Genomic DNA, 14,938 nt, shown 5'->3' with positions numbered 1-14,938 from the left:
CCTTTGTGCAAGTGGAGGGTTTCACCTCACCAAGTGGGCAAGTAATAGTCGTGCCTTACTGACTTCTATTCCTGAGAGTGAAAGAGTCAAAGACGTGAGAGACTTGGATTTGAGTACAGATGCCCTTCCTGTCGAGAGAGCTCTAGGGGTGCTGTGGTGCGTCAATTCAGACATGTTCAAGTTTAAAGGAGAGGTCCGGTGTGATATTGACCTAAAGTGTATTGAATCATGATACCGAGTGTGAACTAACCTTGCATATCTCATCTCGGCTTGTCCACTCCAGTCCGAAATCTGGGGTCAGTTAGCCGATGCTAACAACAGGTTGTCGATGAGAGTAAATGGGGCATCGGGCTAGCCATGTAAATAAATCACTGTTTTACACCATTTACGAGGCACAAAGTAGCTCCACACTTCATTGGTAGACTTCCAAGGGCCCTGGCATTTAAAACGAGACATTGAGAACTCAGAATAACCACCGGTAGTTTATTTACAAGAAGACTTATACAAACAGTACCTGCAAGAAAATGACGGGCCGCCGCCATCTTCAATGTAGTCACGATAAGTTGAGTGTCGAGCAGGAACGAAACTACAACCTGATAAGTCACGTGAGTCCTCGCGTTTGTTTTGGACTGGAGTTAGTGCAGACAGTTGGCAATTGCAAGGATGTCGGACGATGAAGCTACTGAGTTTTATGAAGACGAGGATGAAACATTTGAGTTATCAGGTTGTAGTTTCGTTCCTGCTCGACACTCAACTTATCGTGACTACATTGAAGATGGCGGCGGCCCGTCATTTTCTTGCAGGTACTGTTTGTATAAGTCTTCTTGTAAATAAACTACCGGTGGTTATTCTGAGTTCTCAATGTCTCGTTTTAAATGCCAGGGCCCTTGGAAGTCTACCAATGAAGTGTGGAGCTACTTTGTGCCTCGTAAATGGTGTAAAACAGTGATTTATTTACATGGCTAGCCCGATGCCCCATTTACTCTCATCGACAACCTGTTGTTAGCATCGGCTAACTGACCCCAGATTTCGGACTGGAGTGGACAAGCCGAGATGAGATATGCAAGGTTAGTTCACACTCGGTATCATGATTCAATACACTTTAGGTCAATATCACACCGGACCTCTCCTTTAAGGTCAGTTTGAAAGAACAACCTGTAACTAGAAGAGGAATCCTGTCAATTACAAGTTCAATCTACGACCCCTTGGGTTTCCTTGCACCCGTTATACTGCCAGCCAAGATCTTAATGCAGCAGTTGTGCAAAGAAAAACTCACATGGGATGACGACATTCCTGAACAGTTTGAAAAAAGATGGAAAGCCTGGTTACAAGAGTTGCATCAATTGTCTGAGTTCAGTGTTGCAAGATGCATAAAACCAGTTGACTTTGGAGTTACAACAACAGCACAACTTCATCACTTCTCAGACGCAAGTGAGATGGGATATGGAGTTGTCTCATACCTCAAGTTTGTAAATGCTGATGGACTCACACATTGTGCTTTCATGATGGGGAAGTCTCGTGTAGCACCTCTGAAACAAACCACTATTCCGTGTATGGAATTGACTGCAGCAGTAGTGGCTGTGAACACTGACAAGATGTTGAAAAGTGAATTGTAAATGGAGTTACTGGACTCTATATTTTGGACTGACAGTACAACAGTTTTGAGATATATTGACAACGAAAAACTTCGTTTCAAAACTTTTGTTGCCAATAGAATTGCCATTATAAGAGAGTCAACCAAGCCGCAGCAGTGGAGGTATGTCAGTACTTCACAAAATCCAGCTGATTCTGCATCCAGGGGAGTTTCTTGCGAAAAATTTGTGAAAGACATCAACTGGATCCATGGTCCCTCTTTTCTCAAAGAACCAGAATGTAGATGGCCTGAGAACATTCATGACCTGTCGATAAAAGAGGATGACAATGAGATTAAACATTCAGCTTCAGTGAATCTCGTGAGTGCTACAGAGAGCACAGATGCTGTGAGCAAACTGATTAATTATCACTCTGATTGGTACAAGTTGAAAAGATCTGTTGCCTGGATTCTTTGTGTCAAGGACATGCTTAAACAAAAAACAAAAAAAGTTGAAAGATGTGTAGATGACCCTATGGCGGAAAACCACAAGTCTCTGACAATTCAGGACTTAACAAGAGCAGAAAACGAAGTTATCAAGTTCATTCAAAGCCAAAAATTCAAAGAAGAAATTTCCATGTTGCAAAAAGGTAATGCATCTGTAAAAAGGAACAGTTGCCTTTCCAAACTGGATCCAATACTGCAGGATGGAGTGCTAAGGGTTGAAGGACGTCTTGGTAGGTCTGCAATGCCTGAGCATGTAAAACACCCAGTCATTATACCTAAAGATTCACATATCACAACTTTAATCTTAAGAGACATTCATGAAAAAGTTGGACATTGCGGAAGGAATTATATGCTTTCAAAATTGCGGCAAAAATTCTGGATTACAACTGCTAACTCCCTTGTGAGAAAGTTTCTTTCCAGTTGTGTCACATGTAGAAAGATCAGAGCAAAGGCTGGTGAACAAAAGATGTCTGAACTACCATATGACAGAGTAACACCAGATCATCCACCCTTCACAAACATAGGAGTAGACTATTTTGTACCCTCTGATGTCAGACAAAGTAGAAGTAATGTTAAAAGGTATGGTGTATTGTTTACTTGTTTAACAACTAGAGCTGTGCATATTGAAGTTGCACATTCATTGGACACAGACTCCTGTTTGAAGGCCATTCGACGCTTTGTGTGCAGGAGAGGTCAGGTGTTAATCATGAGAAGTGACAATGGAACTAACTTCATAGGTGCTGAGGTTGAACTGCGTAAAGCTATCCAACAGTGGAATCAGTCAAAAATTTAATGCACTCTCATGCAAAAAGGGATACAGTGGATATTCAACCCACCTTCTGGGTCTCATTTTGGTGGAATATGGGAAAGGCAGATAAGATCAGTCAGAAAGATCAGAAAGTGGAAGCAATAATGAATGACCGACCCCTTACCACTGCTACGGATGATCCCATAGACCTGGAACCCTTGACACCTAACCACCTGCTATTAATGAAAAGACAACCAAACTTGCCTCCTGGACTTTTCAAAAAAAGAGGACATTTATGCATGTCGCAAGTGAAAGCAAATTCAGTATCTTGCTGACTTATTCTGGAAGCGGTGGGTGCGTGAATATTTGCCCTTGCTTCAGGAGCGTCAAAAATGGTTTCAAGTGAGAAAAAAACCTTTCGATTGGAGATGTAGTTCTAATAATTGATGAGTCTTCTCCAAGAAATTCATGGTTTTCGGACGAATCATGAAAGTGTTTCCTGATAAAAAAGGACTTGTGAGACGTGTGTTGGTTAAAACTAAGACCAATACTCTGGAAAGACCCATCGACAAATTGTGCCTCATATGTGAAATGGACTGTTAATTATGTCATAATCATCTATTACTGTTTCTTTGGTACGCAAAGATATGGACACTTTAAAGCAAATAGTGGACATTTAAAAGGTTTTAAGTGACGATTAATGTGAATGGTAAAACTGCATGGCTCTGTTGTTGTAAAAAAAAAAAAAAAAAAAAAAAAAAGGTAATTGTCAGTCTCCTTGCCTGTCAATTAGGGGCTGGAAATATTTCGTAATTTATTATTTAAACATTCATTTATGATTATCATAATTTGTGTTGTATTATGCTGTATATTTTTCAGTTCATATTAGTTTTTTACTGCGCATGTCTAGTGATTTCATTCCGTAATTGCGTAGTTGCATGATTATTGACACACGGGAGAAGTTTTTAAGATGCGCAAGTTTTGGAGGACACAAGCTTTTGACCGTAATCTAAAACAGTCATAACTGGAATAACAGTTCGTCAAGATACAGCAGATAAGTTGTTGTAAACCAAGTGGATTTATACAAGAAGACTGTAAGAAGTGTTGAACGTTTGATGTTGAAAATAAACAAAGAAACATAAGGAATTCATGGACTTCCGAGTCGTGAGTAAACGAGTTCAATAAGAAAGATACGCGTCAGAACTTGTGGACTAACTGTAAGAAAATTGCATGTCCCAAACACACGGAACAAAACAACTGGTCATCTTTTAGCCCCATCTGAAAACATGCGTTAATCATTGAGTCGCTCCAACTCACCAGATGTAACACGCTCAGAAATCCCTCCACATACTGCTCCAATGGCCTCTCCACCTGCTGGATGTTTAGGAGGAAATCCTCAGCCCAGAACATTTTTGGTTAGGTCGGTTCTTCTGTCAGGGCCATGTGCAGGAAGGGAGCCGTAGGGACAAGGAAATAACGCAAATGTGCTTTAATATATATAATCCAAACAGGGAACAGGAACAAGCAGAAACAGCAGGGAAAACACACGCCAACACAATGAAAACTAACATTAAGAACTGACAAGAAATGAGGAACTGAATCAAACTTATATAAGAAGGCTAATGAGACAAGGACAGGTGAAAGTGATTAAACAATGGCATCATAACAAGCAATGGAACAGGAAAGACCAAATAAGGACACAAGAGGGCAAAACCAACAAAACAGTCCACAGGGGTGTGACATTCAAAGCCACCTCACTATTGATTTTCTGGAGCGCAATCATCCAACTACACTCTCAACAGGTAGTTTAAAATGTCTATGAGTTTTATCTTTATAATTAGATGTACATTTGCGCCTTTCAGTTTTTTTTTCTTTCTTCAGAACATGTGTGACCAGCATTGACCAGGGGTCTGTACCATGATGGTAGTTGAACAAATCAGACTTACAGGATTTGTTTAGAGATTAGTTTAGACAAAACCAAACCACTCCAGTCCGGCTTTGTTGGTACCATGATGCTGATCATGAACTTTATTTGTCAATTCAGGTGACATCCTGAGATTGTGGAGCGTATGCCATGAATGTGTGACATCAGTGGTAAACAACCAATCACATGCCTAGCAACACAGAGCAGTATGATTCACTTCTTGCGAGAGACCAAGCTAGATTTGAAGGTTAAAGGTTTTGCTAAAGGTTAAGAGATTGAGAAATATGACAAATTTAAATGCATTTACACTGAAAAAAGTAATTGTTCATGAAAGAGGACAAATAAAAGAAATTATTTTGCTTTATCAGGGTAGCCACAAGTGAAACTTAAGTTAGTTTATATAGTTGTATGTATACAGCAATAGGGACTCAAAGGTAAGGTAACAGTTATTTTGCCATTATCTATTGATTCTATACACTGTAAAAAGTTTTCACCGGTTTCAACTTAAAAACCTAAGTTTAGCAGATGCCTTAAAGGTTAAGTTAAAAAGTCATTTTAACTCAGTTTATTGTAGTGAGTTAAAATGGCTTATAGTTTTAAGTTGATTTAACTTAAAATTTTAAGGCAGCTGCTGAACTTAAGGTTTTAACAGGCCCCATCTTAGTTAAGAATACTCCTTATCTGCACTAAGCAAGCAAGTGACAAGTATATGAAATCTATCAAGTTTTCAAATGTTACTTGGGTTTATGCGTAAACATGCCCCAAAACAGTAAAGCTATACCATTTTTTTTCTTAATCACCTTTTTTTAGACATTATATCACAAACTTTATTTCTTTTGCTTAAACAAATGAAAGAGACCCGCTGTCTAAACTCATCTGTGTATTTCTGCACAGACAGATGCTGTCACATTCTATAACCTGATCATCTGCAGAGAGAAACTTCCATTCAGTTACACCAAAATACATAATGATAGATGTAAAAACACTGCCATGACACTATTTATTAATGATTTATTTCTTAATGTATTTATTTCATGTTCACTGTCAGTAATCTTTTATATTACCTTATGATGTTTGACTGTTGGACATTGTTAGTATACAAATAAGTAAACCTGTGAGAGTGTTAACATGTGCTTTTTTCCTAAATTTTTTCCAAATGTGTCCTTAGTTGAAGAAACACCATAAAAAAAAATGAAATTTACAGTAAAATTAGCAGTTGCCAGAACTTTACTGTAAAATATGGTAGCAACATTTCAAGTTGCTCTGAATATTGAAGCCTGATTTGTTCACGTACCTTTAGCTAATGAACAAATTCAGCCTGCCAAAACAGGCGGTGTCAACTCCGTACATAAGTTGGCTCTGAATGCCATTTCGTCAGAATTTTCTCCTTCAGCGCCATGATCATCTCCTCACTGAACTCTGAAGATGAATAAAGAAGCCTGCTTTTACAGTAAAAGAGCTTCAGCAGAGGAAAGATGCTCCTCTTCAGCACTTCTCCTCTGCGGCCATCCGGCAATCACAAAGAGCAAATTTCCTAGGAGCAAATTTTTGCGGCATTGTTGCAAATGCCGCGCCACAAGTGTGGCTCATGCAGGGCACCCCAGCATGCTTCAAATAGGCACACTGAACCTCCCGCCAAAGACCGGCGCTGTTTTTCTAGAAGTTCAAAATGAAATTACAAAAGGAAGGCGTTACTTGGCGTTCTGTCAAGTGACAGAGATCAAGGACGTGGACAAAGCTGCTATCCTCAACTCCCTTCTCTGTCCCACAGCCCTGCTGTAGTTGGATTTGCAGAGCACTTCACAGCAGCACAGGAGTCATCGCAAGCTATGAGCCACTTCCTGCCTAAGCGCTCCATCTTGGCAGCTGGATTATGTCACCAGAAGACTCTCAGCAGCTTGTGAAGCCCGTGCTGTCTTCAGCTCTGCCTGAAGTCTGCCTGAAAATCAGAGTTTGCACTCTGATAGCTTCCTTATGCTGGGTACACACCTCAAGATAATCGGGCAGATTCTGGGCTGATTTCTCCCCTTCCAACAATCCTAGGTAATGTCCCGATTATCTTGGTGGTTCTAAAGATTATCTTAGCAGATTTTCCTGTGGTGTGAGTTGTGTTAAAAGTGACTGAATCTGCTCAGTAGAACGTCAGAGGCACCCTGATCATGAATCGTAAATATTCAACATGTTGTTAGATCAGGTCCACACGCCAGACAATTAGGATCCAGCCCCGGACACCAGATCCCGTCAGAAAATATCAGTCTTTCCAGTAACAGAACAACTAGTCAGCAAGCTGTAGTTACCCCAACCCCACTAACAAAAGATGCAGGACTCTAACCCACAATAACAGCAGGTTTCTGTCAGTTATGAAGTTGACAGATGGAAGCCAGAAAAGAGCAGAAGCAGGAGACGAAGTGATGATGATAAAAAGGAGCAGAGTTTATTGAATAGTCTTAGTTACGTATGTCTCAATGCTCAGACTTCGTCTGGAGAACACTAATTCAACAAGAATTGTTATACCAAACTGGTTCACAACAACATCCCATAAACCTTGAGTTTCCATAAACATTCCCTTGTATCTCCTATTCATGAAGACAAACAGCCCTTGAAGCTACACAGTCATAAGACTAAACAATAATGGAAAAATATATATAAAAAACAACTATAATATAATATGAATTACTAATCAATTAATGAATCAATAAAATGAATATATAAATGATTATAATGATTATTATAAATTATTATGTGATTAAATGGAATAATAAAATGATGAAATGATTAATGATTCTAAATGAATAAAGAATAAATGAAGAATATATAAAGAGAAAGCAAAACACAACACAAATGTATGGTTGCTCTGAGGCAAAACACACACAGTTGCATTTGAGGATCGTCAGATCCTTCAATGTTGAATATTTATGATCAGAAATGCTGATGTGTAGGGTGAACCCTGAGGACAAACGTGCGTACGAGCTGGAGATTATCACATGAAACAAAATGATATCCAATCAAAAAGTGAGCTGACAGAAAATGGAAACATAACAAGCACAGTCATTGCAATGCCTGCATCCCAATGTGCATACTATCCATCCTAAATTCTATGTGATAGTAGTAATTTTCAATACTGTTTAGGGCAGATAGAGTAGATAGTATGCACATTAGGGGTGCTTCTCACTTCTTATTTGTGCATCCTCGTTTCCTTTCCTTGTGTCTTAGCTCCACCCCTCATAGGATACAAGGAAAGGATGCAAGGAAAGGTAATGAGGACGGAATCAAATTAAAGGATGAACATTCACTTCAAAGCGTCGGTTTCGCTAAAGGGATCTGCCCATATGTTTTTATAGTTCGTCATTTAAAGCATTCATAATAAATATTAATAAAGCAAGATGCCCTGTTGAAATATATGACATTATTTAAACTGTAACTGGTTGAAAATCTGTTGCTGTCACATCGTGGCACACTACACACTACAGGAGCAAAATGATTAAATCTAGGATTTTTTGTCCTCATGTTTGCGGTCTCTCACATATTGAAGATCTTATAAGATTTTAAAAATCTTTTAGTGTGTACCCAGCATTAGACGGCTATAAGCTACCCTTTTTCTGAGCACTAGGGACTCTGCCCCAGAGTGACATTGAGCCACAGAAACCATCCTGATCTTGATGCAGAGAGGAATAGGAGAGGGTCAGGTCCCACTGAGGCTGGACCTCCCTCAAAAAAGTCTCATGCTTGTTCTCCAATCCCCCGTTTAACTCTGGGTGATGGAAGCTTTGTTCATGCTGGACCTATCCTTCCCACTCAGCATGTGCCTGAACAAATTACCATTGTGACACTGGAATGTCAGTCCTTTGCCCCCGTGCAATGACCTGCCACTTGAAAAACTCGGACCACTTGCCGACCAGCTCCAGGCTTGGAAAGCCATCCTGGGCGCGTCATGCTGGGTTCCACAGACAATAGGCTACTTGCTCCAATTTGCTCGCAGAGTTATAATTTTAAACTCTGGTACAGGGCAAAAATTCATGTTTTCCAGGCTGAAGTGCCAAGTCTGTTTAGAAAAGGAGCCATAGAGATGTTCCGTGGCAAGCAGCAAGTCAGACTTTTACCGCCGTGAGATGACTGTTCAGGATGATAACTTTGAAACAGATCCTCAAGCAAATTTGCCTAGAGGACTGTTTTTTATCAGTGGATCTGAAAGATGCTTACTTTCACATCCAGATAGCCCCTCATCATAGACTGTTCTTGAGATTCGGAGGGGGGTGGCTTATCACTTTACAGTCCTGCCTTTCGGACGGTTTCTGGCTTCTTTTGAGCCCTCATTACGTGTGGGGCTGGGCTCACAGAACAGCTTCATTCTGAACTTGGTTATATAACTGTGCTATTGGACACATTCCCCTAAGCGGTATGTGGGATAGGAGAGACCATTTCAAAGGGGACCGTTCCAGTTACTGACATAACCTAAATTCCCTGAGATTACGGAAACAGGCGTTGCATAGATAGCTAAGCTATAAAGCTGCACACAAGTCATTGAATGTCATTATCAGTTATTATCATTACTCCCCATTGTAGTGGGCTGAATTGCAATTTGTTTATGTGGCTACACGAATGTGGACAAATCAGGCTGCAGCATTCAGAGTAAACAGGAGTTTCCACATAAGCGTTATGCGCAACACTTGTTCCCATTATCTTGGGGAACCAAGGTTACTAGAGCATTTTACAAACATACTACACAGTAAATACAGTAAATATACCATATTACTAAAATCTGTCACAAAAATATAAAACATCATCATGGTTACACACGTCACTAAAATAATGCAGTAACCATTAATTTAACATAAAATGTAACATAAAGCTCTATAATGTACCTAATTAATTAGAATAAAATCCTAAGAAGCTATTATTTCAATTTAAAAAAAAAAAAAATGTTGACTGCAACAGATAATTCTGAGAACATAAGCTTTTTCAGTGTATTATAGGATGACCTGTTCTTTTTCATTCCCAAGAACTTAGCAGTATTTTAGCAGTATTTTACAGTACAATTGCATGAAATGCCCATTAGATCTATTATAGTTTTTCCACCATTAAACAATTCGCAGGTTTTTACAGTAGCATTTTACAGTCTTTTACCACTAAAACTAATTTAATTTATTTCAATAGTGTATAAGCAAGGTGGTTTACAATGAGCTGATTTTTTTTCATGCCTTTTCTGTTTCAGTTTATTTTCCAAAGAATGCGTATGTCTGCAAGACGCTTGTGGAAACACAATCTGTACAAGAACTGAGTCCTGAAGAATCTTGAACTACTGTCACCCTGTCTCTCAGTTTTCTATGAGATCTCTCAGTAATCCCTCCGTACTGTTTACTTTTAAGGCACACATCAACCAATGTCACAGCATGTAAAGCTTCTGAGGATTGTGCTGAAAACAGCACAGTAATGTTTCATTAATTAATATATCGAGACTGTGACCATGTTCACTTTAAGGATTATTATTCTTATTACACTCATTGTTCCTCTTAACTATGAACTTTGTTCTTGTCAGTGTGCTCGTGCTGAATATAAGATAGACAAGCAATGCTGCCCAATGTGTGCACCTGGTAAGACTGCACTAATAGTCTAAAGTGCTTTTTTAATACTTGCATTTCAAAATGGTAAAAATATTGTTCAATATTGTTAAAATCAAGAACCATTTTTATGTGCTGTCTATTCAGGAAACCGTGTTCTTTGGCACTGTACAGATGATACCAGCACAACTTGTGTTCCATGCCCTCCATTAACTTTTATTGACGAACCAAATGGCTTCATGGAATGCTTTCCCTGTACTGTATGTGATGCAAGTGAGTGTTTCCACTTTATATCTGTTCATCTGCAAATGTAAAATTGATGATGAAAAATTATGCCTGTTAATTCAAGTGATTAAAGATCTGAAGAGTTGCAAAATAGAGGAGTTGCATAACTGTCCCTGAAAAAATTATAGTGCAAGTGGCTTCAAATGCAACTGCAAAATTATCTACTAAATGACAAGTAACTCCATGTATAATATTTTTCATCCTAGACCAAGGTTTAAGAGTGAATAAAGTATGCACTCAGTCATCAGATACTGTTTGTAAACCACTAGAGAGATTCTACTGCATTGATAAAAAGAAAAGCAGCTGCACTTCAGCTGTGCAACATTCAGAATGTAACCCTGGACAATATATCAAACAAGCAGGTAAATTATTTAAAAAAAAACCCTATTATAACAATGTTGGGAAACATTGTTAATTGTTATCTGTGCTGCATGAATTGTAATAGAAGGAAGAGGTTAATAGACAAACACAACAGTGACAGTTTAATTTCAGTGTTGGCTGTCTCTGCAGGTACTGGCTCCACAGATACTATATGTGCTGACTGTACAGGTGACACATATTCAAATGGATCTTTCTCATCCTGTTTACCACACACAAAGTAAGTGCTCACTTATGTTGTTTATGTGTGCTGTTGTTCATTTTTCACCAAATCTGATCATGGATGTTATTACAGATGTGAGGCCCTGGGACTTGCTGAAACAAATCCAGGAACACATTCATCTGACTCTGAATGTGGAAATTCCCCTACTGCTGTAGCAATCATTGCTCCTAGTGTTATAGTGACTTTAGCATTAGCATTATTTGGAGTAGTTTTCATATTTAAACATATTTGGAAGAAGAAACAATCCAAAAGTTCAGGTAGGTTTTATTCAGTTATTTTTGTAGTATGAAATCTGTAGGTTTTTTAATAGTTTTTTCCCCTTATAAGTGAGTTTTCTATGAAAATTCAACAATTAGTTCAGACTGGGTCACTTTAATAATCATTTATACACTGTATATTGTTACACTTAATAATGATAGTGCTGTAGAGAGGATTACACAGATTTATGCTGAATTGGTGCTCAAACATTTTTTCTTATTATCAGTGTTAATAACATTAAGTGCTGCTTAATATTTTTGTGGAAACCATGATGAAGTAGCATTCTGAGGTTGATGGTAAGTAAGATTAAAAAAGGAAAGACTACCAAAAAAATTTGTTTCAAATAATGGCAATTCCCTGAAGTTTCTGTACATCAATGAAACCTGAAATAAACCTCCAAATCAGGGTTTTCAAAATAAATAAATTAAAAGTATGCAGCAAAAACATTATGCAGTTTTCAACCATCACAATAATAAGAAGAACCATTATTAATATATTAGAAATACTGTAGAATGATTTCTAAAGGATCTTGTGACACTGAAGACTGGAGTAATGGCTGCTAAAATTCAGCTTTACCATTACATGTATAATACTTTACAATACATTAAAATATATGCATAACGATCTTTCAAATTCTAATAATAGTCTACTGTATATTATTTTTTTACTGTGTTTTTGAGCAAATAAAAATAGTATTGGTGAGCATAAGACGGATTTAAAAAAAAAAAAAAAAAAATCATAGTTAATCCAAATGTTTGACCGGTAGTTTGTGTTGTTAGCTACATTAATACTTACACTTTTCTTTCTCCTCTGTTCATACAGAGATACAGGTACATTATTATTTTTTTTAGTTTGTTAACTATGTTTTAAAAATGTGTGTTTGTTTTTGTTCAAAAGGAAACAGGAAATGGTTTATGTGAAAAAGACACTTCAGAAGGTAAAAAGAATAAAGTAGATCATATTGTTAAACTTGTGGAGACGATGATAAATAACGAACAACAGTCTTTAATAAACATCCAAGGGATAATGCAGGCAGGCAGGAACACACACGTAGCACAACAGAGACAATTGGGACAAAGATTAACACCAGTCAGGAAACAAGGGGCAGCTAATCAACACAGCTACACAGCTAATCAAGGAGCAAACAACGAGACACGTTTGAAACAAATTATTAATCAACTAGAGGGAAAACTAGGCCACAGGGAGCACATGGTGAGAAAAACACGCACAGAGAGTCCATGGGCGTGGCACATATAGACAAAAAAATAATACAAGACCCAGTTATTCAGCTTATATACATGGTGAGAAACTTGAAAGACAAAATATTACATTTTAATTATGTGAATTATATAATATTTTGGTCTCCTGTGGTTTGACTGTGATAAATTAATGCATTAAAGCATTTTTTGTGCTACTGCAATCTGAGAAGTAATGCTTTACTTTTTTTTTTTTTTTTAGTTGTTGGTTGCAGGAGAATTGCTGAATCATTTGAAACAGAAGGACAAGTCAAGACAATTTGCGAATGATTGCAGTTTCTAGTATTACTCATTTCCTGAAGGAGTTATCATGCCTGAAATTTAGCAGTTTGAGCCACAGACATTTAAACAAAAAGTCAAACAGCATTAAATGATTTTGCCATCTTCTATAATCAGTTACTAATGAAGTACTGTGTGTGCTAAGCCTCAACTGAATACTGAATGTAATGTCAACAAGTACATGAGTTAACATATTACAACTGCATTATCAAAATACAGTTATGATACAGTATTTTATTGATTTTGCACAATTATATGTTTTTGAAGGATTACTTAAAATAATATGATAACATTTTTTTGACAAGTGAGCACTATCTATCTGTGTGTTTTTGTTATCTTTATGGTATGCTACTTTTGTCAACTTCTCAAAGCCAATATAAGTATTCTAGTATTAACAAACAAGATGACCTTTTCCTTTATCCATTATAATAGACAGTATAATGGATAAAGGACTCATATTTAACTTCATACTATGGTTCAATATTTTTAAAAAAAACCTTAATGGATTTGTTTTAGTTAAGAGTAGTAATTTGCTTTCTCTGTAAAAAAAACACATCACTTTGCGCTGAAGGTGAAAAAAACCTTCTCTATTTGTGTCTGCTACCTGCTAAATCAGGGGTAACCAAACTTGTTCCTGGAGGGCCAGTGTCCTGCAGAGTTTACCTCCAACTTTCCTCAGTAAGACTTTTCCTAGTAAGACCTTGATTAGCTGGTTTAGGTGTGTTTGATTAGGATTGGAGCTAAACTCTGCAGGGACACTGGCCCTCCAGGACCGGGTCTGGTGACCCCTGTGCTACATAGTGAACACACAGTAGGACATTTTGTCATGTGTTCATTATGTTCCATGGGAATACAGAATCCTGGGAACACTGAATCAATTCTGACCAGAAGGACAAAAAATTAGCCTACGCTACGGATACACAAAAAAGACTTCACATACAAATCAGTCATTGTTCAACAGTTTTTTTCTTTTTCTCCAGCAGAAACAATTACTTCTTTCTCCTTCTGTTCTGTTCTGTGCCAGTGTCAAGTCATGTCCAACAGTTTGAATGCTTTTTGAAAAACACAAAATGTAAAAAAATGCTATATGAATTAAACACATTATGGAAAATAAAATGTGTTTCAGCTAAACTATTACGAGATTAAGCTCAAGCTCATTTTATTACATACACTGAATAATAAATAATAATAATGTCTTAACAATGGGATACTTTGTATCAAAGAATCAGTCCCTTGCAAGTCACATGCTTTATTCATTAATGTTGGGTCCCCTCTCAAAAGATTGGTCTGCAGCTGTGAGAAACATCTCATTCCTATAAAGTAAGTGCTTTTCTTTTGTTGGTAAATGGATTTAATGATTTCACTGCTTGTCAATCTGATTGGGTAATGCCAAATATATATTTTTGGAATCTTGAGAAAAAAAAAAAAATTTCTTGTCAAAGCAGTTGCCTTTTTAAAATATCATTGTTTTACAGTTTTTAAAATAATTGCTGTTGAATTGATATTTATTTTAGTTGAATATAGTTTATCTGCCTATTCCCTTCTTACATTTTATACTGTACTACTGAGGTAAATTTGATTAAATGATGTGTGCTAGGTTATAAACATCTAAAATATCACTGGTAACTCTTTACAATAAGGTCTCATTTGTTGACATTACATGATGCATTAACTAACATGAACCAACAATGAACAATAGATTGAATCTACTTACTTTTGTTAATGTTAAAAATGTTTATTTTAGTTCACAGTGCATTAGCTTATGTTAACAGATACAACTTTTAATTTAAAAAACTTATTGGTCAATTTTAGATTGAAATTAACTGAAATTAATAAATGCTGTAGAAGTATTGTAAATGGCTAGTTCATGTTAACTTATCTGATGTTAAATGAAACCCTGACATTAAACAGCATGCATTTACATGAAAAACATATTAAACTATATTCAATAG

At 37.2% G+C, this 14,938-nt stretch overlaps 2 protein-coding genes across 6 annotated transcripts; both read left to right on the top strand.

Annotated features, from left to right (window-relative positions):
• Positions 1–1,201: 1,201 nt before the first annotated feature.
• Positions 1,202–2,924, top strand: LOC127169834 (uncharacterized). Its single transcript, XM_051117478.1, has one exon. The coding sequence runs from the start codon at positions 1,617–1,619 to the stop codon at positions 2,868–2,870; it is 1,254 nt and encodes a 417-aa protein (XP_050973435.1). The 5' UTR covers positions 1,202–1,616; the 3' UTR covers positions 2,871–2,924.
• Positions 2,925–4,265: 1,341 nt separating this feature from the next.
• On the top strand, positions 4,266–14,120 carry LOC127169836 (tumor necrosis factor receptor superfamily member 14-like). Of its 5 annotated transcripts, XM_051117484.1 has the most exons (8): positions 4,267–4,919; positions 9,962–10,340; positions 10,455–10,580; positions 10,799–10,954; positions 11,103–11,190; positions 11,266–11,450; positions 12,349–12,388; positions 12,910–14,120. In XM_051117484.1, exons 2-7 carry the CDS (start codon positions 10,214–10,216, stop codon positions 12,369–12,371), a joined length of 705 nt encoding a protein of 234 aa, XP_050973441.1. In that variant the 5' UTR covers positions 4,267–4,919; positions 9,962–10,213; the 3' UTR covers positions 12,372–12,388; positions 12,910–14,120. The 5 variants fall into 5 exon arrangements, with proteins under 5 accessions (XP_050973437.1, XP_050973442.1, XP_050973441.1 ...); XM_051117480.1 differs by lacking the exon at positions 12,349–12,388 and having other exon boundaries at positions 4,266–4,919; XM_051117482.1 differs by lacking the exons at positions 4,267–4,919; positions 12,349–12,388 and adding an exon at positions 4,933–4,955.
• Positions 14,121–14,938: the final 818 nt, after the last annotated feature.

Source organism: Labeo rohita, chromosome 8 (assembly GCF_022985175.1).
Source record: "Labeo rohita strain BAU-BD-2019 chromosome 8, IGBB_LRoh.1.0, whole genome shotgun sequence".
Classification (NCBI taxonomy): Eukaryota; Metazoa; Chordata; class Actinopteri; order Cypriniformes; family Cyprinidae; genus Labeo; species Labeo rohita.
The sequence above is the reverse complement of the archived record's forward strand: the minus strand, read 5'-3'. Positions and strand labels throughout refer to the sequence as shown.